Source organism: Caretta caretta, chromosome 9, assembly GCF_965140235.1.
Source record: "Caretta caretta isolate rCarCar2 chromosome 9, rCarCar1.hap1, whole genome shotgun sequence".
NCBI classification, from domain to species: Eukaryota; Metazoa; Chordata; order Testudines; family Cheloniidae; genus Caretta; species Caretta caretta.
In genome coordinates this window covers 33358282-33386049 of record NC_134214.1, presented here as the reverse complement: position 1 = coordinate 33386049, position 27768 = coordinate 33358282, and the positions used below count along the sequence as shown (strand labels likewise).

Sequence of the window (27768 nt, the reverse complement as noted above, 5' to 3'; positions counted from 1 at the left end):
TAACATTAATAGTTAATGAAATATAAAATCAGTTTAAGTAATGAGGATATGCTTTCAAATTTTATTCACAGATGAAGGGTGAAAATCTGACGATTGGGGAAGAGGGCTAAACATACCCAAGAAACTTCCTGGTTCAAGTAAACTAGGACCTGTTACTGTATCTACAGTGTGAACATCAAGTGACACCAGATTAATTCTAACACTGTTCCAAACAAGATTCCCATCTATGCACTTTAGAACTGGCTCTAAAGGCTGAAGCCTTTGCTCTGACCAAGGCTTAAGTACATAGATTTTAACCAGAGAGACTATTTGAAACATTCACTCTAAAGTGATACTGAAGATCAAGGATGTGTCTAAAAGTGTGCATGATTTGGCAAATATCAAATCACTCCCCAAAATTCCTATATCCTAGCAAATAAGAAACTAACTCTAATACAACAGGCAGTATCGAAAGAATAAACTGATCTGAAGTCCTAGGAACAAACATTTATGTAAAAGAGAAACTGCTTGCAAAACCAGAAGTTTTTCCTTAATTTAAGAAAAAAGGAGCCAGGGTTTCAGGTTCTTGAATAAAAAGACAAGCTTCAATACTTGCGCTCTCCCACCTATATATTTCACATTAGATAATGATTGACATAATCTATGCGTAAACTCGGAAGGATTAGATTTTTTTTTGGTAAATGTTGATTTCATTATACAATCAATCAACAAAAAGTTTATAGATAGGTAACAGGAAAAATGACACTTGAGAACTTTGTTTGACTTAAGAATAACAACTTTGTATATTTTGACACGTGATACGACAATTTATGTTTTAACAGCCTACCTACACCTAATGGCAAATTTATCATTGACTAGTTTTGACTATTAGACCAGAGACTGTCCACATGCTGTAGTATTAAGGCCTTCTATTAAGCTCCAATTCAAAAGCCATACCACAAAAATCATCATATTCCAGGAAAGGTACACAATCATTCACCACAGGCAGGGAAATCCTGTTTTTGTTTGCCAAGCTTTTCCATACACAAATTTGATTCCCCCTCCCCGCCATCCCCCACTAACTTGACCCTCACCCTGAAAGCTAGTGGCATGATGTAAACCTTCATTCCCTGTTACATGAAAGTGAACTTTCTAAATTATTTCTACCAAAATAATTTATTTGTAACAATCACAATGTTTATCCTGTTTTAGTTACTAATCCTAGCTAATTTTCATCATCAGATTATTTACTGGAAGATACCTATTACTCTACCCTATTGCCTATGCAGGGCTGTTCCCTGTAGTACAAGTTTTACTGCTTTGTCTCAAGTGGCTTAAGTGATGTGGCTTATAATACTTTGCTTAAAGAGATGTCAGTTTAACAGCTGCAATTTAAGCCAGAAAAAGCTTCTTGAAAATGAGGCCTATTTTCTTTAAATGCCACCATATTATTTTTATTTGTGCCCTCCTGTATCACCCTAAATAATTCTTCTCCATCACTGGTATTAATTTATAAATACCTGAAAGGCAGTCATATCCACACACCACTTCTCTCCAGTTGCTGTTTATCCCATTAGTACACATCTAATTTTTTCCTCAAATCAATACCCACCTCCCTATCTTCCAATCTTACTCCCATTTGCTGATATCTTTGTGACAAAGATGAGTCCATAGATGAATGCAGTATTCTGGGTGCCGTGTCACCAAGATAATACAGAGATGTATTATCATCACCTTCCCTGCTCCATGACTTGACATATGTCTGCAGATGCAGCCCAGGAACTAAAAATACCACCATGCTGTATTACATTATGTGTGTCTAATTTACTGCCCATTACCCTCAAATGCTTATTTAACACACTAGTATTTTACCAATTTCTTGCTTTGAATTAGTTTTGTTTCCACACACCCGCACCCTTAGATGTAGGTCTGCATTTTCCCCAGAGATGAATTTAGTTTTAAGAGTCTGTATATGAGATGTGTTGATTTCATGAAGGAGTAGTCCACACTGGAAATCAAACTGGAGCTAAAATGGATAAACTGCCACTTGATTAACATGTTGAAATGTTACCCATGTTTCACTGCTACACTTTGGACAAATTAAAAAAAAAAAGTTATTCTTGTTCAAAACACTTCAAATGAAGAAAGCCTACTCTGGCTCAATCTCTTGGAGTCAATGAAACCAGTAGGCTTTTCCTTAAACATTAAACTAAACTAGAGTTAAAATTGGAGCGAACTAGTGTCAGGAACTTATGCAAATCTGATTAAGATACAGGACATTATTTTCAAATAGCTTTTGTATCACAGTGGTGAGATCAGTAAGATTCACATTAAGTCTCACCTTCCCTTCCTGCCTCCCCCCTCCAAAAAAGAAAAAGGTCGGATTGAAAGCAGGCATTCAAGGAGGATGTGAAATTAAATGTCTGTCCAGCCATTTTTATTTGTTTTGCTCCCTTCATTTACTTGCCTTTACTCTGTCCATGTGCTTGGTTCTACATTCAAGCAACCTTTGAGCTTCACAACTACACAAACTACTATCCCTTCACAAACTGCTATCCCTAAAAGCACACTGTGTTTAGCAGACCTTAGATTGTAAGAAGTAGTACATGGCACTATGATTGATAAGAACTATGTTAATAACATGAACATAGACTAGCCATACTGGGTCAGATGAATGGTCCATCTAGCCCAGTATCCTGTCTTCTGCCAGTGCCAGATGCTTCAGAGGGAATGAACAGAACAGGGCAATCATCAAGTGATCCATCCTAAACCTCTGACTGCCAAAAGCTGGGCCTGGATGATGGGGACACCCAGAACATGGGGCTGCGTTCCTGGCCATCTTGCCTAAGAGCCACTGATAGACCTATTCTCCATGATCTTATCTAATTCTGTTTTGAACCCAGTTATACTTTTGCCAGGTGATGCTGCAAAGGTCAACTAGTTCCACAGGTTCACTCTACGTAGCGTGAAAAACTTCCTTTTAATTTTAAACCTGCTGCATATTAATCTCATTGGATGACCCCTGGTTCTTGTGTTATGTAAACAAATAACTACACTTCCCTATTCACTTTCTCCACACTATTCATGATTTTACAGATTTTTATCAGACCCCCTCCCTTAGTCTTTTTTCTAAAATGACCAGTCCCCGTCCTTCTAATCTCTCCACGTACGGAAGCTGTCCCCTAATCCTAATCATTTGTTGTCCCTTTCCAATTCCAATACATATTTTTTGAGGTGGGACAACCAGAGCAGCATGCAGCATTCAAAGTATGGCTATACCATGGATTTATGTAGTGGCATTATATGTTGTGTCCTATCATCGATCCCTTTCCTAATGGTGTCTAAAATTGTTAGCTTTTTGGACTGCTGCTACATGTTTCAGAGAACTAGGACTCCAAGATCTGAGTGGTAACTGATCATTTTGACCCCATCATTGTCTATGTACAGTTGGGATGTTCTCCCGTGTGCATTACTTGGCACTTAACATTGAATTTCATCTGCCATTTTGTCACCCAATTTTGTGAGATCCTTTTTTAACTCTGCAGTCAGCTTTGGACTTAACCATATGTGAACACTGCCACCTTATAGTTTACCTCTTTTTCCATATTCCAACATATAAAATTGTACTGACCTGCAGTCAATCACCAGTCTCAAGGAATATCAACAATATGCCTATTCGTAAGAGTCTAGTGCCTGTCATTTACAGGCAGCCTTAGGAAAGTTTTCTAACCCCCCCCCAGCCTTTTTTTTTTTAGTCACTATATTGAAATACGCTCATTTTCACCTTTACACTTACATGGATACAATACAATAAAAGGGAATTTGTACAGTCAGTAAAATGTACACATCTTTAGAACAAAGAACATCTTGCTTTCCAGAAATTTTTTTGGAAGAATTCACAGTGAACCTGGAATCGGAGATTATGTGGAATCAGGTGACTGACCAGATACCTCAGCCTCCACTTTCAAATACCAATACTTTCTGGAACCCCATGTTCAAAACCCAAGGAGGAGGACTTAGCCCTTCAGTCTTCTGAGGGAGATAATTGCAGAAGACTGAATTTTACTGTGTATTGAGTCTTCTGGATAAGACCTTAGAAAAGTACTCCTGTCTGTTCAGTATGGACATTAAGAATCCTTCACCCCACCCCCACCAAATGTACAAGCATCCTTTACTAAAGACAACCCTCTTCTCACGATTGTAAAATGTTGTTGCTTGCAGATGTGTTGCCTCCCCTCCACCCAAGAAACAGACAACAGCTATATTATTAGCCACCAAGATAATGTGTCATCTTGTAAGCTGTAGGAACTGAACACCTGTTAAGTTAACAAATGTGTGGATGCAGTCAGATTCAGAACTTTGCCTTCTGGTGTAAAAATAAATAAATAAAGCTATTACGAAGTTTCTAATTGAATACTAAATGCCAACAGCTCTACCAGATAATACTTAACTAGCTTTCCAAGCACTAATTAACCATATCTGTTTGGGGGTGATGGGGAACAGAGAAAATGATGCATGGCTCAAAAGATTAGAATATTCGTTAAGTACAGTATTTGCAACACCGTCTCATATTACATTCAAATGTTTTCAGTAAGCATGTCTTGAACTGAAGTCAGCCACTTTGTGCTTAGTTTTCCAATAATCTTGATAGCACTATTAATTAGCAGTAGTATCAATCCTCCTCCTTATACACATTAAAAATATGGCTGAATTCTGTACTGGGTGATATGCAAGAGATTAAGGTCACTGGTCTCAGTAAGCACATTGCAAAAAATTGCTACTAGACTCCCTATCCATAGACAATTTGGTTATGTGTGCTAAAACATGAGTTGCCAGATGGAAGTAAAGACAATTCCACTAATTGCACATTTGCATAGCCAAAGCAGCCAAGTTCTTTCAACCCGATAAGAAAGGGCTATTATATGGCAGGATGGAAAAATATTTGTCCACACAAAACTGATTGCCCCAATCACCTGAATATCATTCATTTAAAGAGACTAGTTAACTAAGTCATGCTCTTAAAACTGACAGCACATTTGATATCATAAAAAAACGTTATTAGAAATGTTCTATTTACAGAATACTGCTGCTTCCAGGTTTTATAACTGGCTTTTGTTTCATGATTGTCTTTGGCAGAATGTTGTTTTTATCAGAAACAGATGTTTATTCTCAAGCATGAGAAGTGAAGATACTTTCCTACCATAGGAAACACAGGACTTCATGTAAAGTGCAGAAGCTGGGAATTCAAGGAAGAAAGGGGTACCTAAAGACTAAGCCCATGCCACTTTCAGCTTTTCCAGATAGCAATAGCTAGCTGATGGCTCTTGCAGGAAAATCCTCAAACATGTAACTGATTCATATTACTACATGTAGAGCAGTATATCAAGAGTTAGTTCATAATAAAATTTACTTCAAAACATGTAGACAAAGCTAAGACTCCTTAACCATGAAATCTTATTATAACAGTGCCACTGCCTTCCTTGAGCAACAGCAGAACCAGGAAAGGACAGTTACAGTTCAGGTCTACTACTGCTAAGTAATCTACAATGGACACATACTTGGATATCATTCCTGCATCTCAAATAGCTTTACAAAGAAGGTAAATATTGGCCCCATTATACAAGTAGGGAAACTGAAGCAGAGAGGTGACATGATTTGCCATGGGATCCAGTACACCAGTGGCAGAGGTTAAACTAAGGAACAGAATCCAGGTCTCCTGAGTTCCTGTCCAATTGACAGTGCACTGTATTACACTGCCTTCATAGTAAGAGCCCACCTTACCCTACCCCAAAAATGCCTCTTGAGATATTACAGGGCTCTATTGGCCTCAATTATGTTTACTGGTTTACAGAGGTGTCTTCGGAATCTGTGTATAGGTGTGGCATCACTGAAATAGCAGAAACAAAAGATATATCTTTTAGAATGTTACAATGTAAATAAATTATGACAAGCAGTACCCACCATTTAATAGGTTTCTTAGGTGGTTATAAGTTACGTTACTTAGCCTTTGGAATCTTTAATCCTTAGTTGTTACAGCATATTGTTTAGCAAAACTACCAAAGCTGTATTTAGGGCCCATCTACCCTACAAATACAAGCTCCTGAACCACAACATATAGCACAGAGACATTCTAGCCACGTTCCCAACTAAACTAGATAACATGGTTTAAGGGTACAACTGTTCTATAGTCAGATTATCTTACTGGTTCTATTAGTAGTGTAAATAGGCCTCAAAGTCTTAAGGATCTGACAACTAAACAGAGGCAAGCAAGAAAACTCAAAGCTGATTTTTTTAAACCTTTTCTGCCTAGACATTGCAATATATCACCCACTGTTTAGAGGCTTTTGCAATTCATGTTTTGTTATCCAAGGCTTTGCATCTTAGATACAATTAGACATTTCCTTGCTTTTGAAGATTCATCAGACTAAATGTTATCTTAGTGTGCTTTCAGGGTCTAGTTTTGAAGAGATAAATAATCCAGTCACAGAAACAAAACACTGGCACCTAGCCTGTGGTCCCTGGCTGGAGTAGTACTTAATTGGTTCCATTCTTTCCTCTGAAAGAGGAGCATTAGCTGATCTATAAAATCCTGAAAATTCTGGGGTCTCTGCTGTGCTGAAGCTGTCAATATGGTGTCTTAAACAGCTGTTTGTTCATAGCCCCTGAATGTTAACCATCTTGAGGTTTGAGATTATGCTTTCTCGGGAAGAGCGATAGTGATGTAAACTCATTTCTCAAGTTGGTCTGACAACCACTGAGTGAAATGATGAGACAGCCCATCTCTTTTCCTCAGGCTTCTAAGGATGGGAGGCTTTGTGGGTGCAGCAAGTTTTGGAGGATGCGTTCTTTCATTTTATACAAGGAACATAAATGTACACACACCTGAATCGCATAGCTGAAAGCCTTTTAGAAATTTAGTAAGTGTGGTAAATAAAAGTTAAAGCTTACCACAGTTTGTTAGACCATTTTGAATACCACTTAGTAATAAGTTGTCGCAATAGACTGCCTTATTTACAGTATTTACTCACTAAAATATTGCTTTTAGGCTCATTGTACTCATCTGACAATTTTAGCCTTTTAATATGTTATGCTTAAAGTTAAACAAACTGTCAATTATCAGACACTTTAAAAAACTCATTAAAAATATAAATATTGAGAATTCAGTTGTCTTTAAAAAGACAGCCACCAAACCTCAGAACTCCTGGGGAGGAGAGGGGAAAAAAGGAAAATAAGGCACAAAGTGGAAATAATGACCTCCTTAATTACAAGATTGTTAGCGGCTGCTTGACTTATACATATTTCTACCTGTACATATGCAGAGACAAACCAAATCTTATTCATTCTGAGGAAAACGCCTTCATTTTTTATTTTTAATTTAGTTTTTAAAGTTTCTCTCTCTTGTGATAAAGGATTTGGCTGTGTGTTTCAATTCAGTATCCCTTATTCAAGTTGCCTTGTCAAAAGATGACAGCCCTGAGAACTCCATGAAACTCAATATTTAAGTATAAACGTAAGCTTATGCTCTCAAATAGAGAAATTCAGAGAGTCACCCTCTTAAAGTAAACTTTTATGATGTGGCCTTAAATCCAGTGTATCAATACTGCTGCTGAACAGGATGAAGAAAGACGACTGTTTACACTGAAACTCACCCTGAATTAGGATGATTAGTGGATGGTTGCACATATCAAAACCACCCTGAAAACAAACCGAACGCACTCTAAAAGCATTTCCAAACCGTATGCCAGACTTACGAGGTGAATTTAGGCCAATGCCAAGCTCTCATTTCTTTCCCCTTGTATAAATGCGACACAATCGAGCCGCACATGCAGGCCTCTCTCTCTCTCCATTTCAGGCAGGACCTTTGTTCCATTCGTTGATGTTTTTCCCCCAAAGCCCGTGACACGACTTTCCACTTTTCCCCCTATTATTTTCCGGTTCACAGTCTAGACTTTCAGACTCCCGATCCCTTAAAACACCCAACTACGGAGAAACCCGATGAGCCAGTGCATTAGGAGGCGGGGGGAGGGGGAACAATAAAAAAGTTGAACAGCAGGAAGATGGGCCTGCAGGTCTGGTAAAAGCCCCGGCATCGGTTTGTTTACCAGCCCCAGACAGCCAGGGCAGCAGCTAGGAAGGGATCGGCGTGAGTAGTGCGAGCACCCCCCCCACACACAAAAATCTTCACGGCTCCCCAATACCCAGCCACTCTCACCGATACAGTATCACGGGACTAGCAGTAAGGGGGGTGACGGGGGAAGAGAGAATTTACGTGTGAGCATTATGCAAACAAACGGCAGGACCAAGGGACTGGTTACTTCACTGAAAGCAACAAAAATGAAGAGAGGAAAAAAAGAGGGGGGGGGGGGAATCAGCTCTGAACCGATGCGGGTAGAAATAATCCTCTCGTGGGTAGTCAGTATTGTAACTCGAATCAACACCCTCTCCCCTCGCCTGGGAAATATGGACGGCGGCTGATTATTTTGCCTTTTCTTTCTCCGACTGGGTTTTTGTTGCTTTTATAAAAAAGGTGACTCGATAGCGCCTTAAAAATAAGTATAACAACGACAACAGGGAAAGGGGGTTTATGGGGGGAGGCAAATACAAATCTGGTTCAGTAGCGTCAACCCTGACACTAGCCTTTTGTATTAGCAACTACCCAGGCTACAGAGCTAGTCGTAGCTGGTGCGGAGAAGAGTCCTCCACCTTGGGGCTCCAGGCTGTCGGGGGCATTGTGTGAGGTAGGGATTGGGGGCAGCTTCTCCCCCTCCCCCCCTTAATATTTTGGGGGTGGTGGGGGTGCATTGAAGTCAGCTTCCAGTGGCTGCTTGGCCATTTTGTCAGCTCCATTTCTACCACCTCCACCCCCTCATCCCTTCCTCAGTGAGGCCTCACCACCAGAATCCCATTATTAAACCCAGGGCCCTCTTCGCCCTTCCACCCCCTTGGCCTCTCCCGATCATTACACCTCCTCCCAGGCCCCAACACTCACTCCCCCACAAACAATGCCTGGGATGGCGCTTCTCCCCTCCCCCCTGCCCCGGGAAGGGCAGCTGAGCTCATACCGGGGGTGACACAACGGGCCTGACCAAGCCAGCCTAGGGCAGTTGAGGGGGCCCAGCGCCCCACTCACATCTTCAGTGCCTAGGAAAAGGGAGAGGAGCCCCATGTACCTAGTTTGTCCCGATGCGGCCTCCGCAGACGCTCCGTGCCACCCCAGCAGCAGCTTCCCTTCCCTTCAATTATCAGCTGAAGCCGCAGCACCGACCAGCGCGCCGTCCGCTTCCGCAGCCGAACCCCTTCCAGTGGCACAGGGGGAGGCTGGGGACTACTTTACCCCCCCCCAACGGGGTCCGCAGCCCCTACCCGTCCCCCTTGCCTAAAGGCGCTCCCCCTGCCCGGCTGGCCGCCCCCCGCGAAGTCCGCGGACCGGCGGTTTGCTCGTCCTGCTTCCCTGCGCTTCCAGGCGTTTCTTGGCCTACCGAGCGGTATCCTTCCGCCGGGGTCGTCACCCCTGGGTCCATGGAAGTATTTCCCCTCAGGTCAGCGGGGCTGGAGGAACAGTTTTTACCAACTAAGGGGTGTATAGGACCCTCCTCGCCGCTGGGGCGAAGACCCCGCTGGGCTAGAGCGTTAATATCGACCCGGCTCCTTTAAGAGGGGGCTGGGCTCCCAGTGACCTCTCGTGATGCCCACCCCTTCCTGGTTGCCATAGTCACCTCTTGCCAGCGTCCCAAAATGGCGTCTCTACTGGAGGAGAACTTGTTTGAGACCCGCGCGCAGGCCCCAGCCCCCAGCAAGGACTTCTACCAGCTGATCGTCACCCAGAAGGAGGTGGGTGAACGAAGGAAGGAGGTCCTGCCTGTGGCCTCCGCCAGCGCCCCCATCCCACTGCCAGCTGCCCACCGGGCTGTTGCTGCTCCGGCTCGCACGCAGATGAGGCAACTCAACGGGCTGTCGGGGCAACCCGCAGCTTGGGGATGGTCCACGGATCTGTCACCGGTCGGGAATCCAGAGGGGGGCCTGGCAAAGGCCGTTGACTAGGAGTCGGGCAGGCGGGTGGGGAAACACCACCAAAGGTTGGTACGGAGGGCACGTAGGATTCCTAAGCGTCACTGAAACGTGCTTGTGAATGTATGGAAAAGCATTGCCTGGGGGAAAACTCGCTGACCAAGTATCCGGGGAGGGGGGGGGGGTGTATCATCACTGAATGGGATCTGAGTAGTAGTGCACGTAAAGCATGTGAGATCTGAGGATCCACTACGCGTTGGAAAGTATCCCCAGTAAGAAATTCAGGGGTAAAATAGGAAAGTCACCAACTGAGTATGAAAAAGTGTTGCAGAGTGATGATTCAGTAACCTTGAAAACATTCCACAGTTGTATGAGATACTGTGACCCTGAAAAAAAATACAGAACAAATTAAGGGACCTTCAAAGACTGTCACAAATAAGTGATCCAGTGATTAGAGAAAACAACACAATGCTGAGAAAAGTCACAATGCTTTTCCTAAGGAAAAGCAAGTTTTAAAGGAGCTGGAACAAACAATTTACAGGCAAATCACTAGTTTTCCATTGAAATATCCTGCCAGGAAGGTGAAGTGAATAGCTAAGAAGAATTAATCTGCCTGTCCTGGGACAGGAAGCCAATACATTTTCATAATCTTACAGGATAATACATGTCAAGACACTTCTTTGGCAGGTTAGTTAGAATTTTATTTCTCTGGTAATGTCCAGGGGTGGTTCAGAAGAGTGTTCAAAATAACCCTGAGTGAGATTTTAAGTGTCTTATTGAAACGTACTGCAAAATCCTTTATCACAAGAGTAAGACTGATGCCCTTAAAACTGCTTTAAAATTAATCTCCAATAAGAGAGTCGCTCCAGCAAATGATGGGACTACTTTCCGCTTCTTTAAAGATGTACTTCAGGTTTGTTTCATGTTTACCCTAAATTTGACTAGGTTTGATCTTGAAAGTAAAGGTATTGCATGGAGAGAGCAGGTGCAAGATATGAATACTGAGCTCTGTCTCAGGTTGTGTGTATCAGTTTTAATGTTGTGAGATTTCAAAAATAATATGCTAAGTGAGATTTTAATGGTCTCATTAAAACACCTAGCCAAATTTCTTGTCACAAGAAGGAGATACTTTTTACATGTCATTAAAACTAATCCAAAACGACAAAGATGTCTTCCCTCCAATCGGGTGAGAGTCGTCAGGCCTGTAAAATAAGCAAACCAAAATTGAATCTATTACTCCAAAATGAATAGAATTCCAAGCTTTGATCTTTATGTCCCACATGCTTTTTTTTTATTAGTTTCCTTTTAAAAGTGCCACTATAAGTAATTGTTAGTTGTTTTTTTCCCCAATTAATATGAAAGTATACTAGTCAACAGTAGCAACAAAAATAGTTAAAATTTCAAAAGTTTCAGTTACTTCTTTCTGAAAAATTCTGTTTTGAGGCTGAAATTTCCACACTGGGTGTCTGACTAAGGTGATTTAAAAAAAATGTTCATTACATTCTGCTATTTTTAAAATATATATATATTGTTGCCCCGTTATGACATGAGCACTTTGGCAATATTTGGCCCCCGAGAGTTGTTTCAGTTGGGTAGAGAAATTGATGATGGAGTCAGGTATTTCTTTGATGTAATCTGTTTATTCATTAGGAATGTACAAATTCCTGTTTCTCTAAACACAGCAGGAATTAACCAGCAAGACAGTTACTTTGCTCACAATTCCAAGTCCCTTTCTACCCAGCACTTAGCACAAAAAGCGCTCTCTTGCTCACTCACTCTCGACTTTTTCTCAGGGCCATGCTCCAACTGCTTGTTCTGCTGTCTTCTTTTCTGTGTCTGTTTCTATGGTGTTTATCACTGCTTCCCTGTAACACACACCACTTGAGTCCAATCAAACCCTGCCCCAAGATCACAGAGGGACCTCCTGCCACATGGCTAAAACCTACTCCAGCCTTGGGTGTGGCTTTATTCTGGGCAAAGGCCCCTATCGTTTCATCCATCTATTCTATAAAGTAGCTCAATTGTTCTTTACATTTTTCCCAAAATGAAGGGCAGCTGTTAATATCCGGCAGTTTCAATGAGGTTTAACCCAACCCATAACAATATCTTATTTTAACCTCTATTTTTTTCACATAGATATCCTGAAAAGAACTTCAGGTAGATTTTTTTTTTTTAAAGGCAGTGGTTTGGTAATTCAAACTGAGGCCAGATCTTGTAAATATTTACCTGTCTGCATAACTTTAAGAATGTGAATAGCCCCATAGAAGTCAGTGGAACTACTATGTGTGCGTAAAAGTAGGAATGTTTACAGGATAAGAGCCTTAGCATAAAGTTAGTCCTCCTTGATGTATAGTTGCTTAGCATGCTTTGAAAAATTTTGTTTTGATTTCATGACTATTTTATTTATTTTATGACTATTTGAATGAACTATTTGAGCATCCAGAGCAGTGTGACAAAGTTCCTGCTCTACCTTGGTGGGTCATGCACTTATTGGCGAATTTGTTCACCTTAGAGCTTCACGGCAGCCCTCAGCTTGGCCGTTTTTCCTGAATTCACAGTCCAGGTCATCTCCTCCTGTGTCTGACCAGGAGTTGGGAGGATTTGGGGGGAACCCAGGCCTGCCCTTTACTCTGGGTTCCAGCCCAGGGCCCTGTGGAATACAGCTGTCTAGAGTGCCTCCTGGAACAGCTGTGCGACAGCTACAACTCCTGGGCTACTTCCCCATGGCCTCCTCCCAACACCTTCTTTATCCATAGGACCTTCCTCCTGGTGTCTGATAATGCTTGTATACCTCAGTCCTCCAACAGTCCACATTCTCACTCTCAGTTCCTCACAGGAACACCACAAACTGAAGTGAGCTCCTTTTTAAAACCCAGGTGCCCTGATTAGCCTGCCTTAATTGATTCTAGCAGCTTCTTGATTGGCTGCAGGTGTTCTAATCAGCCTGTCTTAATTGTCTCCAGAAGGTTCCTGATGGTTCTCGAACCTTCCCTGTTACGTTACCCAGGGAAAAGGGACCTACTTAGCCTGCTCTGCTGCCCTCTGGCCTGGGCTTTCCTTGCTTTTTGCCCCTGCTTTCAGCTTCCCCCCCAACTGGGCCAGACGCTCTCTCCCCTTTCTTTTCCTTTTGTTGTTTTTTTTCTTTCTCCGCTGTTGCTAGAGTGCTGGCCAGCTGCTGGCCGGCTGTAACCCCCCCCTCCCCCCGCCCGCCCTCGGATGCTGCTGCCACTCCAGCTGAAATCCTCCCCCGAGAGAGGGGGGGCCTGCCGGCCCACTTCCCCGGATGGGGGGAGTGGAAGGACCCAGACCCAGCCGCTTGCTGTTTGTCTGCGGACCCGTCTCCGGTTGAGAGGAATCTTATCACTTGCTCCGGCATTTCTGGAATGCAAAAAAGAAAACCCAGAACAGACAGAGAAACAGCAGTCTACCAGAGGAACACCGCCCGGGGAACTTACAAATCGCCGTGGACAGGGCCCAAGACTGAGTAACTTTCGAACTGTGCTCTCATGTGGGGGGAGGCCTTGACTATGTCGAGACTGTGTTCGTAGGGACACAGGGGGTGTGGCACGGAGCCGCCCCCCGATCCATCTGTGTCCTCCCAACCCCCACGCTGCCATCTTCACAACTGCCTCCTCCACCGTCATTGCTGGCGGTTTAACATCTGCCTCTGGACTTAGCTGCTCGCCCTGATTCCACCGTGTGGGCCAGAAGCACAAGCCAACCAAACAGGACTCTCAGGACAAGCGTACGGTGGTTCATGTGCCCCCCCCCCGAACTGCCCATCCCACAGCCTGTCCCTTTTTACCTGACCCCAACTCCTGTTAACCACCTGCCACCGCCCCCGCTGGGGCATCAGCAATGGAGGGCACCGGGGTGACCTCCGCCGCTGCCATGTCCACCGCCTCCCCAGACTCTAGGGGAGCCCCCACAGCCGGCGGGAAAGGCCAGGGCAAGAAGAAGGGGAAGGGCCCCGCTAAAACCACCAGGCCCTCTGTGGCAGGGGTCACCCCCACTGCTGCGGCCCTGCCACCAACCACGGCATCCCTCCCCACTGCTCCCTTTACCAGCTCTGCGGGTGTCCCTCCCTCAGCCCCCAGGATGTATGCCCGGGCGGCGGAAGCCCCCCCGCCTGCCTCCTCGTCATCTCTCCTGCCCACCGCCTCCGCCACCATCAACAGCGGCCGGGGCCCCTTCCCCACCATGACAGGGAAGCACGGTGTCCGATGCCTCCTGGAGCCCGCCTCGCCCCATGTGGAGACCTATGTGCGGGCATTGGCGAGGGTGGTGGGGCCCTCGGCCATTGTGGCGGCCTCCAAAATGTATGGGAAGGTCGTCTTCTTCTTAGCATCAGAGGCTGCCGCCCAGGAGGCAGTGGAGAGGGGCCTGGCGGTGGGAGGGATGTTTGTCCCCCTAGAGCCGCTAGAGGACCTGGGCGTCCGCCTGGTCCTGACCTCTGTCCCTCCTTTTCTCCTCAGTGCTGCCCTGTTACCCGCCCTTTCCACCCTGGGGAAACCTGTTTCTGTCATCAGTCCTCTCCCGTTGGGCTGCAACGACTCCACCCTCCGTCACATCTTTTCCTTCCGCTGGCAAGTGCCGCTTCTACTGCCATCGGCGGCGCGTGACGGAGAGGCGCTCAAGGGGTCCTTCCTAGTCCCCCACCAGGGGGCCCGTTACCGGGTGTATTTCTCCACGGGGGAAGCCCGGTGCTACCTCTGCCAGATGTCAGGGCATGTCTGGAGGGACTGCCCCTTAGCCTGGCAAGGAGGGGCATCTGGGGTCCCCGAGACCCGGCAGGACATCGGCCCCGTCATTGCCGACGCCCTGGCCGCCCGATACCCAAACCTGCTCCCCCTCCTCTTCGGACCACCGCTTCTCCTGCTCAGGCCCAAGGTGCACCTCCCCTACAACGCCCAGATGAGCGGGAGAGCCCCACCCTCACTGCTGACAATCTGGCAGGGCCTATGGAGGAGGATGTGGCAGAGATACCACCAGGCATGGGAGAGAGCCTGCCCCAGGGAGAATCCTCCCTCCCTTATGCCGCCCCATCGCCCCCCCCCAAGTCCCTGAGCCATCGCCTTTACCCCCGACACGACCCCTGCTAACCAGCCCCCAGATGATGCCATGGAGGGCTGGGCCCTAGTTCAGGGGAAGCGAGGCAAGCGGAAGGCTCAAGCTCTGCCTCATCTACCCGAAGGGGGGCACCAATGCCGAACCTTCCGCTTTGCCCACGAGTGCATCCCATCCACCGGTGTCAGCCGGGAAAGATGTGGTAGCACCGAAAGGTAGTGTCTCCCCTCCACGGGAGACCCTCCCCTCCGAGACCCTCGAGGAAGCCCCTTCTGTCCTGACACTACCCAAAGCCCCCGTGAACCCCGAGGCAACCGTCGTGACGGGTGCTAGCGGGGAGAACCCTGGGGCGACGGAAAGTGTCCTCTCCTCCATGTTCGCGGAGATCGAGGCCCTAGATCTGTCCCCGGTCGCCCAGGGGGAGGACGACCTTTTGCCACCAAACCTCAATTTGGGTGACCTCACTCCACCTCTCTTTTCCCCATGCTCCCTCCCCCTAACTGCTGCTTCTGCTCCCACCTCTGAGGAGCCCCTGGACTCCTCCATTGACCCGGCCGCTGAAGACCGCCCAGCCTGCTCAGGTGACAGCCGGCACCACGTGGACGGGACACGAGTCACCAGGGGCACCCCTCGTTGGTGCAGAGCAATTGATTTCCTTCCCAGGCGGGGGCCCAACAGAAGATAATCCACCTCCTGATGCTGTGGCCGCTAAATCCACCATAGAGCCCGCGCCTGGTATCACTGAGAGCTCCCTCCCCACCCCCTTAACCCTCGAGTCTGATCGGGAGGCGCCACCATCCAGCTGCTTGCCTCCCGAAACCCAGAACCTCGCCTCTGCCCCTGCCCCTACCCCTATCCAATTTACCTCCTGCAATGTTATTGCCGCCACCAGGGCTGTCTCCTTCCCTTTCCCAACTGATGACCCCCAGGGAGCGGCCTTTGTGTTCTCCTGCCCCGACCCATTAGAAGCTGCTATCTTCCCTCCACCGCCCCATATCGCCCCAGAGCTTGAGGCAGGCCTAGAAGCTCCAGCCCATCAAGGGCCCTCATAGGGGAAGGTAGAGGGACGGGGAAGCAGGATGCCGCGGCCTACTGGCGGGTCCGCGTCTTCCATGATCAATTACTCACCTACGGGATGGGTCAAGGACTGTTGCGTGGCCCGTTGCGGGATGCGAGCGTCCCTGCCATTGAGGATCCCCCCCGGCCCCCCCACATGACACCTCTCACCATCGCAACGTTGAACACCTGGGGCTGTAGGATGGTTCTCCGCAGGTCCCAGGTGCTCTCCTTCCTTCGGGAGGGAGGGTACTCTGTGATTCTCCTGCAGGAGACCCATACGGATCCGACCGCCGAAGACAGTTGGCGGCTGGAGTGGCGGGACAGGGTCTACTTTAGCCATTCCACGATTTGGCAGGCTGGAGTGGCGACCCTGTTCTCCCCCGACCTACGGCCCGAGGTGCTAGGGGTTGCCGAGGCCGTGCCAGGTCGCCTGCTGCATCTCTGGGTCCGTATAGAGGGGCTCGTGGTTAACCTCGTTAATGTCTATGCCCCGACATCGGGCCCGGAGCGGCTGCAATTTTATCAGCAGGCGTCCGCCTTCCTTGGTACCTTAGATTCTCACAAGTGCCTGGTCCTGGGAGGGGATTTTAATACCACCCTCGAGGAGCGAGACCGCTTGGGAACCGAGCAGAGCCCGGCCACCGCGGACACCCTCCGGAAGATAGTTGAACATCACTCCCTCGTGGACATCTGGCGTGACCACCACCCGGATGACACTTCCACGTTCACCTTTGTCCGGGTGGAAGCCCATCGGTTGAGCCACTCCCGGTTGGACCGCATTTATTTATCACGCTTCCATCTCTCACGAGCCCACTCCTCCAGCATTCGGCTGGCCCCATTTTCTGACCATCACCTAGCCACTGTGACAGCATCCCTCTGTGTGGAGAGGCCAGGGCCGGCCTATTGGCATTTTAACAACAGCCTGTTGGAGGATGAAGGCTTCGTGACATCCTTCCGGGAATTCTGGCTGGCCTGGCGAGGGCAGCGGCATGCCTTTCCCTCGGCGTGGCGATGGTGGGACCTGGGGAAGGTGGTGCGCACCAGGCTTTTCTGCCACGACTACACCCGGGGCACCAGCCGACAGAGAAATGCGTCGATAGAGCAGTTGGAACAGGAGGTCTTAGAGCTGGAGAGGCGTTTGGCCGCCAGCCCCGAAGATCCGCTCCTCTGCAAGGACCATCGGACCCGGGGCACATTTGTTCGATGCCGCATCCGCCTCCTTCGGGAGATGGATCGCGGCTCCCGCTTCTTCTATGCCCTGGAGAAAACGAGAGGGGCTAAGGAACACGTCACCTGCCTCCTGGCAGAAGACGGCACCCCCCTCACGGAACCGGTGGAGACGTGCGGGAGGGCCCAAGCCTTCTACACAAGTCTTTTCTCCCCGGATCCGACTGACCCTAGCGCTTGCAGAGTGCTTTGGGAGGAGCTCCCTACGGTCAGTGCGAGCGACCGAGACCGGCTAGAATTGCCTCTCTCTGACCGAGTTCTCGGAAGCCCTCCGTCGTATGCCCACTAATAAGTCTCCAGGCATGGATGGGCTGACCGTGGAGTTCTACCGTGTGTTCTGGGACGTCCTCTGCCCAGACCTAGTCACTGTCTGGGCCGAGTCTCTCCAGAGCGGGGTCCTCCCTCTTTCGTGCAGGCAAGCTGTGCTCACCTTATTGCCGAAGAAGGGGGACCTCCGCGATTTACGAAATTGGCGTCCCGTCTCGCTCCTCAGCACGGACTACAAAATCGTAGCGAAAGCAATCTCGCTGCGGCTAGGGTCTGTGCTGGCGGACGTGATCCACCCAGACCAGACCTACACCATCCCGGACCGCAGTATCTTTGATAACCTATTCATAGTTCGGGACCTTTTAGAACTCGGGCGTAGAGACGGTCTGTCGTTTGCCCTCCTGTCCTTAGATCAGGAGAAGGCATTCAATAGGGTGGACCACGGGTACCTCCTGAGCACTCTGCAGGCGTTTGGCTTTGGACCCCAGTTTGTGGGTTTTCTCTGGGTGCTGTACACTTCCGCAGAGTGTCTGGTTAAGCTCAACTGGGCCCTGACTGAACCGGTCAGCTTCGGGCGAGGAGTACGGCAGGGATGCCCCCTCTCGGGCCAACTGTACGCTCTGGCGATCGAACCCTTCCTCTATCTCCTCCTCAAGAGGTTGACAGGGTTTGTGCTGCAGGAGCCGGAGCTGCAGCTGGTCCTGTCGGCGTACGCTGATGACGTGCTCCTCGTGATCCAGGACCCCAGAGACTTGGCGCGGGTTGAGGTTTGCCAGGCCATCTATTCAGCAGCCTCCTCCGCCCGGGTCAACTGGGTCAAAAGCTCTGGCTTGGCAGTAGGAGACTGGCGGCAGGTGAGCTCCCTCCCACCAGTGCTTCAGACCATCCGGTGGAGCGTGGGTCCACTGCTCTACCTTGGCGTTTACCTTTCTGCCACGCATCCCTCTCCACTGGAAAACTGGGAAAATTTAGAGGGCGGGGTGATAGAGTGGCTCCAGAAATGGACGGGACTACTCCAATGTCTCTCCCTCTGAGGGAGAGCGCTGGTGCTTAATCAACTAGTCCTGTCCATGCTCTGGTACTGGCTCAACACCCTGGTCCCGGCCCCGGGTTTCCTGACCAACCTCCGGACATCGATTCTGGGGTTCTTTTGGTCAGGAACACACTGGGCCCCTGTAGGGGTTCTTCATCTACCCCTGAAGGAAGGAGGACAGGGCCTGAAGTGTCTTCAAGTGTCAGGTCCATGTCTTCCGCCTCCAGGCCCTACAGAGACTCCTCTATGGTGCAGGCAGTTCGGCGTGGAGCACACTGGCGCACGCCATCCTGCGCCACATCCGAGGGCTCCGATATGACCGGCAGCTCTTTTATCTCTGTCCGGGAGGTCTTCCACAAGACCTCTCAGGGCTGCCGGTCTTCTACCAGGACCTCCTCCAGACTTGGAAACTGTTTTTAACTACCAGGTCCGTGGCGGTCACTGAGGGGGTAGATCTCCTCGCGGAGCCCTTGCTACACAACCCCCAGCTCTGTGTGCAGGTGGCGGAGTCCCGCTCGGTGCGCCAGAGCTTGATCCTGGCAGAAGTCACGAGAGTCGGAGACCTCCTGGACTACAACCGGGGAGACTGGCTGGATCCCCTGACGCTCGCCCGGTGCATGGGGCTCTCCAGACCTCGCACCCCCCCGGCGCGTACTTCAGGAGGCGAAGGCTGCTTTGCCACTCTCTGCTCGAGCTTACCTTGACCAGGTTCTGCTCGAGGGCATGCCCCACCCACCCTCTACCCCAGGCCCGCCGGACCTTTTAATTGGACCCCTGCCCTGCAGACCCAATCGACCCCCTCACCCCTTCACTGCAAGCCAGCTGAATGAACTGTACACGCTCGTGCTCCACACCCTTCACGCCCTCACCCTAGTGTCCCGCCCAGATACAAAATGGTGAGACCTTCTGCCACATTTGGAGGGTGAGCACCCCGGTGGGCCAGCCTATATTCCACCTTGGTTCCGAGGCCCATCGGGGACATCAGTTGGCGGCTTCTTCATGGAGCTGTGAGCACGGGCACATACTTGGCGCGGTTCACCCCCGTCCCAGATACTTGTCCCTTTTGTGGTGTGAGGGAAACCCTGGCGCACATATATTTGGAGTGCACCAGGCTGCAGCCCCTGTTCCAGCTCCTCACAAATCTTCTGTTATGTTTTTGGTTGCATTTTTCCCTTCACCTTTTTATTTATGCACTCCCCATCCATGGCCTCACAAAGTCGCGGGATCTCCTAGTTAACCTTCTCCTGGCCCTGGCTAAAACGGCCATCTATAAAACCAGAGAGAGGAGGTTGGCCGATGGAGTTTCCTGTGACTGTGGGGCCGTTTTCCGATCCTCAGTCCATTCACGTATCCAGGTGGAGTTCCTCTGGGCGGCGTCCACCGACTCCCTTGATGCTTTTGAGGAGCGGTGGGTGCTGTCCGAGGTTCTCTGCTCGGTGTCCCCGTCCGGGTCCCTTTGTCTGACCCTTTGACTGGGGGAGAGAGTAAGGGACCCCAGCCTCAGCTATTGCTGCTGCGAACGCCACCACCTTAGAGGGGTCCTTTCACACGTGGGAGCACGTGCCCCCCCCACTCCCCTGATTGTCCACCCCACAGCCTGCTCCTCTTGTTGGGTGCTTTCAGAGGAGGGAATTGTTGGTGACACTCGGGCGTGGCGCCAGGTAACTCGAAGAGGTGGAAGACCACGAAAGTCGATGAAGCCCCCTTGCTCTGGACCACCAGGTAACTCAGAAGGGTGGAAGACCACGAGAGTCGAGGAAGCCTCCTGCTCTGGGCCCAGGCAAGCTTGAACACTTCCCTCCCCTGAAGCTAATGAGAAAATAATTGTGATTGGTTGCTGTGTTACACATTGCATATGCTGCTGTTTTTACTTTGTAAGTGTGTTATGCAAATAAAAAAACATCTTTTGCTTCAAAAAAAAAAAAAAAGAAAGAAAGCACAGTGGTGGTGCCTGTCTGTAATTTTAAAAAATGGACAATGAAAGCTAGCATCACTGGCAGAGTGGTGATGGGAGTTGGCATCCTGATAGCATATAAGAGAGGATACATAAGGGGATAGGCTGTGAAGAGCCTTGAAAGTGAAGACAAGTAGATTGTGTTTGATGCAATGGAGAAAGGGGAGCAAGTGCTCAGTAATATTTTGAAATCCAGGACCCCAGTTGTAGCATTTTCTGAAGTGCTCCAAATTCCACATGATTTTAAAGTCATCAATAACTTTAAAAATAGCTTCTCCAGTTGTATGCGTTGGTATAGGTTGGCAGAACAAAATGTCATCATGGACTTCATTATTCAGCTCGTATCTGACAAACAACAAAAGATTAGCTAAATTCACAGTATCAGTGGATTCATCCACTTGCAATGCATAGTAGCGACTCTTTTATACTCTTGACAATAATTGCTGCTTTACATTTTCAGCCATATCTGTGATTCTACAATGAACAGTGTTATCTGAGAGGGGGACATGACCTATAGCTTTGCTAGCCTTGTCTCCAGTCATCACTTGCACTATTACTTTGGCTGCAGGTTTCACTAATGTCTCACCAATCACTTCAGCAGCTCTGGACTTTGCAATTAAGTACGCCACACTACATGAAGCTTTCAGTGCTTTCATATTTTCACCTCCCATCACATTACGAATTGTTTTCTGGGACTTTTGGAGATCTTTGCGCCTATTTTCAAAGAATTCTACAGGTTTTCCCTCATATTCTTTATGTTTGCTATTGAAATGGTGTTTTAGGTTGGATTGTTTCATGCTTTTATTTGTGAGAGTCTTGTAACAAATCACATATAGTGGAACAGGCTCCACCTCATCGCCAGTCCATGAAAATCCCAGTTTAAGATATTCTTCAACATATTTGCGGGCTTTTTTCTTTTTCTTTGCAGCTGATACGTTAAATAAACTTACAAATGGTTCACACGGTTCACTAATTTTGTCGTCACAGTTGTCTGATGTAGCCATGTCACTGCATTTTTCGGCATAATTATCACTAACATTCGTATTTCCTTCATAATTTTCTTTTGTACGTTTCAAACTTCCCGTTTTTAGCCAGCGAGCCATTGTAAATGGATTTAATGAAAACAAAACTAGAGAAATTTGTATATTAATACACACCAAGTATGTACTTGCTACGATCTTTAGAGTAGTTATTCACTTTTATCCATCAATATGACTGCTGCACATGCCACAAAGGCAAGTGTATTGCCCTAGCCACGGTAACGCACACACGTGGTTTGCGTCCGCTCTTCTGTGCTTTCTTCGGTGGTACAACTTCTGCTTTTCTTTTCTTCGCCACTTGGGGCGGAATAAAAGCTGGAGCCGGCCCTGGCTGCCAGCCGGTGTGAATGGAACCCCGGGCTGGCAGCGGGCTGAGTGGGGCCAGCGGCCAGGACCCCAGCTGGCAGGAGCTGGAGGACAGAACCCCAGACCAGCAGCGGGTCTGAGCCTCTCAGTGGGTCCGGCAGTGGGTCTGAGGTTCTGTCCGCCGGCCCCAGTCAGCCTGCTGCCGGCCTGGGTGAATGGGACCCCCCGGTCAGCAATGGGCTGAGCGGGGCCGGCGGCTGGGACCCCGGCTGGCAGGAGCTGGCAGTGGGGTGAGCTGCTCAGGCTGGCAGCGGGGCTGAAGTTCTGTCCGCCGGCCCCGTTCAGCTCGCTGCTGGCCTGGGTAAACGGGACCCCCGGCAGGCAGCAGAGTGAGCGGGGCTGGCAGCCAGGACCCCGGCTGGCAGGAGCCAGCTGACAGAACCCCAGACCTGTAGCGGGCTGAGCTGCTCAACCCGCCACAGGTCTGGGGTTCTGTCCGCCGGCCCCACTCAGCCCACTGCCGGCCGGGGGTCCCGTTATGATAAAGTAAAATAAAAAATTCTGCCCCGTACCCCTTGAAACCCTTTCACGTACCACCAGAGGTACACATACCACACTTTGGGAAACACTGGTGAAGAGAAAGTGAATAAAGAAGTGTTATTTACCCCTTTATATAACACAAGAACCAGGGGTCACCCAATGACATTAATAGGCAGCAGGTTTAAAACAATCAAAAGGAAGTACTTCACACAATGCACAATCAATCTCGTTGCCTCGGGTTGTTGTGAAAGTCAAAAGTATAACTGGGCTCAAAAAAGAATTACACAAGTTCATGGCTAATAGGTTCATCAATGGCTATTAGCCAAGATAGGGACACAACCCCATGCTCTGGGTGTCCCTAAATCTCTCCCTGCCAAAGTCAGGATGGATCATTTGATAATTGCCCTGTTCTGTACATTCCCTCTGAAATATCTGGCACCAGCGTCTCTCAGAAGACAGGATACTGGGCTAGATGGACCATTGGTCTGACCCAGTGTGGCTATTCTTAAGAGTGCTTTACATTGTTGTGGAGGAAGGGGCAGGATTATTTGCCTCTAAGAGCCAGGTTTAAATAACATAGTGGTAAAAAACAGTTCTGGCCAAAAAAGCCTTGTCTATGCTAGGACTTCTTCTGGAACTGATGGTAGTATGGGTTGGACATTTTTTGTAAAATTCCCTAGTGTAGGCAAGGGCATATATTTTGTCTCTCCTAGTTTTATCGTCAAAATTGCTCTCTGGAATAGGGGATTGATTCACGTTTTCCCTCTCATGCACCCCACACCTTGCATGTTCTGCAATTCTTGCATGTTCTGTTGGTAAGTAGGATCAAACTTCTGGTTAGTGATTTGTCTAGCATTGATTACAAACTATGATAGAGTTAACATCTGTTGGCATGGTGGGTGGCAGAAAAGCATATAATAGTCACGTTAAAGGAACATAATTGGAAATAGGAAAACTTGGAAGTTCCAGAAGTTTGATTGTTGTACTGGGGATAATAGGCTATGAAGAAAAAGTAGGATTTGAAAAGGTTCAGGGAGTTTATTCCAGATGGTGGGGTCTCTGTAGTGAGACACAGAGCAAGGACAAACAGTAGTCTGGTGTTTAAGTTCCTGAGGGAATGGCCTGATGACTAGAAAATGAGGATGGTTACATTAGGAATGTAACCAGAGAATGATCTACTCAACATGTAATTAATAATACACCTGTCACCCACTCCATTAGCAAATGCTTGACTAGACATGGGATTGCTTCATGTTGGTAAATTGTTTAACCACTTAGCCATAAAAGTAATACATAGTACTTATGGAACAACTTTTATGTTTTATCAAATATTCTCATGTAATTTCCCTGCATAACTGCATCCGAGCAAAGACATACCTGCACACCTACATGTGCAGTAGGAGATCAATGCCCAGATTTTTTTAACCAATAGATTCAGAACTGTCAAGTTAGACAAATAGCTAGTGTGTGTAACCAAGTATTCCTATTGCTGTTGCTCTTCTTCATCCTCTTTACCTTCTATTGTTTGTTACCAATTTGTTGTGTTTTAAATTAGGCCCAATCCTGCAATAAATTCTGAGTGCAGTGTTGTTAACTTTTGTAATTTTATTGCAAGTCTTGCAATATTTGATGTGTTTTTTTTAAATGCCAGCTCTTGTAGTCATGTGATTACATGAGAATCTTAGCTTTCGTTTTTTTTAAAAAGTAAATTTTCTGCCCCTCATAGTTGATGAGGAAAGCTTGACTTATTATAAAACCACAAGAGTAGGAATCACTGGTAACTTGTTGTGAGTCAGTTATGGCCTACTGTTCTTTAAAAGTAGGGAGGAAATCAGTGAAAGTTACTCAGCGTTTCTGAAAATCTCAGTCTACAGACTTAAACAATAGCTTAAAAAAGAGCCTTCATATCTTGAGGCTCTTAGAGGTGGTAGTTCTTAAAACCTAATGATGCCACTTTGAATCAAGCATGTTAGATGGCTGTTTCTGCTAATCAGCAACTAATTAGGTAATAATTTTGACTCTAGCACAGGGGCTTGCCCTTGGACTGGAGAACCTGTGGCCAAGCAAGTCAGGCAATTTCCTGTAAAGAGCAGAAGGTGGATCTAGTAAAGGGGAAGTTCAGGAGGTTGTAGTGAGACTGCAAAGAGTGAGAGGCTCCTGCCTGGAAGACTCTGAGACCTTGTAGGGTGTGGACATTAGATATGATTAGAGATTACATTGGTAACAATGGCGGAAACTGATGTTTCTGCAATTTCCTTTTTCACCAATGTGGTGATATGCAGATGATGTAAATCAGCATAGTTCCATTGATTTCAGTCTCGGTACACTGATTTACAACAGCTGTGGAATTGGACCACTATTGTAAAAGAGAGAGACTTTATAAAATTATACAAGTTTTAAAAAATTTTAGTTTTTCACATTTTAAGCCATTAATTACCAGAGTGACATTTTGTTCAGTCAAAAACCCAGTTTTCAGTTGAAATACATTTTTGACAGAATTTTTCAGACCAGTCCTACTATGTACTATATTTCTGCAAAGAAATACAGATTAAAATTAATCCAGAGATTATATCACAGTTACTTGTAAATAAAATACTGGTTTATTTTTCAGTTTTCATAAAGTCCTATCAAGGGACAGGGTCCTTCTTTTATCTAGGGTGATTTTGCTCACTCTTAACCCAGTTCTAGTACATGATTAATGATACCGGGACTCAAATTACATGACTTAATCTCTTATTTTTACCAAAGAATTTCTTGCATGGACTATATATAACGGCACTGAAGATGGATAACTTCAAAGATATCTACAGAGATATAATTCTACCTGCCATGCACATAATTGTCAGGTCATGGAAGTGTAATGTCTGTAAATAATATAGTACGTAATGTCTGTAAATAATATAGGACATACCTACCATGGGAAAACTATCTTCTCTTCATTAAATAATACTTTCCAGCTGTACCTGGCTCCTTTACAGACTTGTTTGGACAAAAAATATATCACTGCTTGTCCTTCTTTATGAATCTTTAATTGTTTAATAATTGTATTTGCTTCTTAGCTTACTTAGGATGGTACATAACCTATGAGGGTCTTTTTTACTCTGTTGTACATCTGCAGAATTCTTCAACATAATTCTATTTTTTTTCCCACCTTCTAAAACTGTATGTAAAACTTTCCTTTCTTTGCTCCTGAGTTGCTTTTATGTTATATATCATTTGTTTTCTGTTGTCTTTTAATTGTTCATAGCACATTTTCTTTTTTTCTTGTTGCCATATAACTGCCTAGCAAAGTTGTCATGAAAGTGCCCCTGTCCGGACACTAAATTTACTTGTCCATCCATACCATGATGATATAATAACTATATTTTATTCCTCTGCACAAAAGAAGTATCCAGAGTGAGTATAATTTTTGTAAAGTTGGCATACAGTTGTATGCAATAATGTTAAAAAGGAAGAAAGAGGCCTGTTCAAGGGAAGGAGTGGGGAGATGTAGTAAGAAGATCTGGGAGAAGGATAGGATTGAGTCACAGAAAGTGAAAGTGCCAAAGTCTACACACAGAAGATTCACCACTTTAACTTAAAAATGTTTTTTAAACCAATTTAGTTTAAACTGGTGCAAATCACTCTGTGGACACTCTTATTTCAGTTTAAGGGTTTGTCTACCTTGAAAATAAACATAAATTAAGGTAGGATGTAAGTTTAAAATACAATAGCGGTTCCTCTTTAACTCCAATCACAGGCACTCTTATTGCAAAACAAGAGTGCCTTACTCCTGTCTAGCTTAAACCAGGCCAGGTCTACACTAAGAAGTTTTGTTGACATAGCTATGTCTGTTACAAATGTGGGGAAAAATGCACACACTTCAGCCAACATAAATGTGCCAGCAAAACTCCCAGCATACATGCAGAAGTACAGACAGAAGAGTGTATCTGTCAGTATAGCTAATGATGTTCAGGGAGGTGGTTTTACTCTACCAGCAGAAAAACTCTTTCTATTGGCATACGCTGTTTTTATGCTAGGAGCTCTGCCAGTATAGCTATACTGGTGATGGTGTAGCTGTATCGGAAGAGTCTGTGTAGGTAAACTAGCCCCCTCTTTCAAAGTGGGTTGAGCTAAACAGGAACAAGGCAGTCTTCTGGAATAAGAGTGTCCACACATGGAGTTAATCAGAAACAATTCCATCTGTAGACAAGCTTTTAGGGTTACACAAGAAGTTTGTACCAGTTTAACCTAAGATGTAATTTTAAACCATTTTGCTTAAACTGATACAAAAGACTATGTGGACAGTCTTATTCCAGTTTAAATCAAGCTTATTTTGATTTAATTTAAATCAATTTGGAATAAGTTTAACTGAAATAAGTCACTCTTAAAAGATTAGCTGGAGAAGTAGGATATAATAATTGGGGGAAAAAGAAGATGAGTCATAGGTAGGATGGTCAGGTGCCCGGTTTTCAACCGGAAACTCCGGTTGAAAAGGGGTCTGACAGTGTTCGGTCAGATCTACTGACCGGACACGCAAAGTCCAGTTACTGTACACACAAAGTCCAATGGGCGGGGGCAGCTGGAAGGCGCCACGTCACCACCTGTGCCAACCCCAACTCAGCCAGGGTTGCCTCTTACCTGCGTTGTGCGGCTGCAGCTCCCAGCCGCGTTTCCACAGGTAAGTCCCCCAACCCGGGAAGGGGAGAGAAGGAATAGTAGCGAGCGATGGGAGGAATGCGGAAGAGGAGTGAATAGGGGGGAGGGTAGGGGAGGTTCTTGCACTTCTGTTGGAGTGTCTGGTTTTTAAATATTACAAAGTTGACAACCCTAGATAGGAATAAGAAGTGCATTGTACAATGCCTAAAGTCATATGTAGAGGGAGGCTAAGTGACCTAAAAGAAGCAGAAACCTGGGAGATTTCAGTGAGTGTAAAAAGTTGAAGTTATAAATAATATAATGGAATGATAGTAAACAATGGAGTGAAATGAGTGGGGGCAAGTGGAAACTGCAAGCAAGAGAAGGAAAACAATAGGAAAGATAGGGAGCACCAGAGAAGCAAGCAGTCACTTGTGACAGAGAACTCGATTTTGATAGTCAATATACAGTATAATCATTACACTTCTGCATTTCTCAAATGGGAATAGGAAACTGATAATAATGTGATAGATATCAACAACGGAGGAACTAAATACCACAGCTGAGATATGTAGGTGTGAACTGTGCAGACAGTAACAGTGAATCCAAAATCTATAATTAATTAGTACATTAACAATTCAATGAAAAACAAAATGGAAAAAACAAAACTA

The 27768-nt window shown here is 46.7% G+C and overlaps 2 protein-coding genes across 7 annotated transcripts in view; one reads left to right on the top strand and one right to left on the bottom strand.

The window, feature by feature from the left end:
- Window positions 1–9316, bottom strand: part of TRIP12 (thyroid hormone receptor interactor 12) — a 151988-nt gene extending 142672 nt beyond the window's left edge. For 2 of the 4 annotated variants that reach the window (XM_048865307.2, XM_048865310.2), the window contains exon 1: window positions 9150–9316. The gene's annotated coding sequence lies outside the window, so the exon portion shown is untranslated. The remainder of the gene's footprint in view (window positions 1–9149) is intronic. The other 2 variants (XM_048865311.2, XM_048865312.2) reach the window with 1 other exon arrangement.
- FBXO36 (F-box protein 36) overlaps window positions 1–27768 on the top strand; it is a 278670-nt gene that overhangs the window by 198141 nt on the left and 52761 nt on the right. The window contains exon 1 of one of the 3 annotated variants that reach the window (XM_048865316.2): window positions 9465–9810. The exons of 1 other annotated variant lie outside the window; for it this stretch is intronic. In XM_048865316.2, the coding sequence (XP_048721273.1) occupies window positions 9715–9810 (96 nt within the window). In that variant the 5' untranslated portion in view covers window positions 9465–9714. Of the gene's footprint in view, window positions 1–9464; window positions 9811–27768 lie in introns of those variants that run through there. One more of the 3 variants, XM_048865315.2, reaches the window with a different exon arrangement.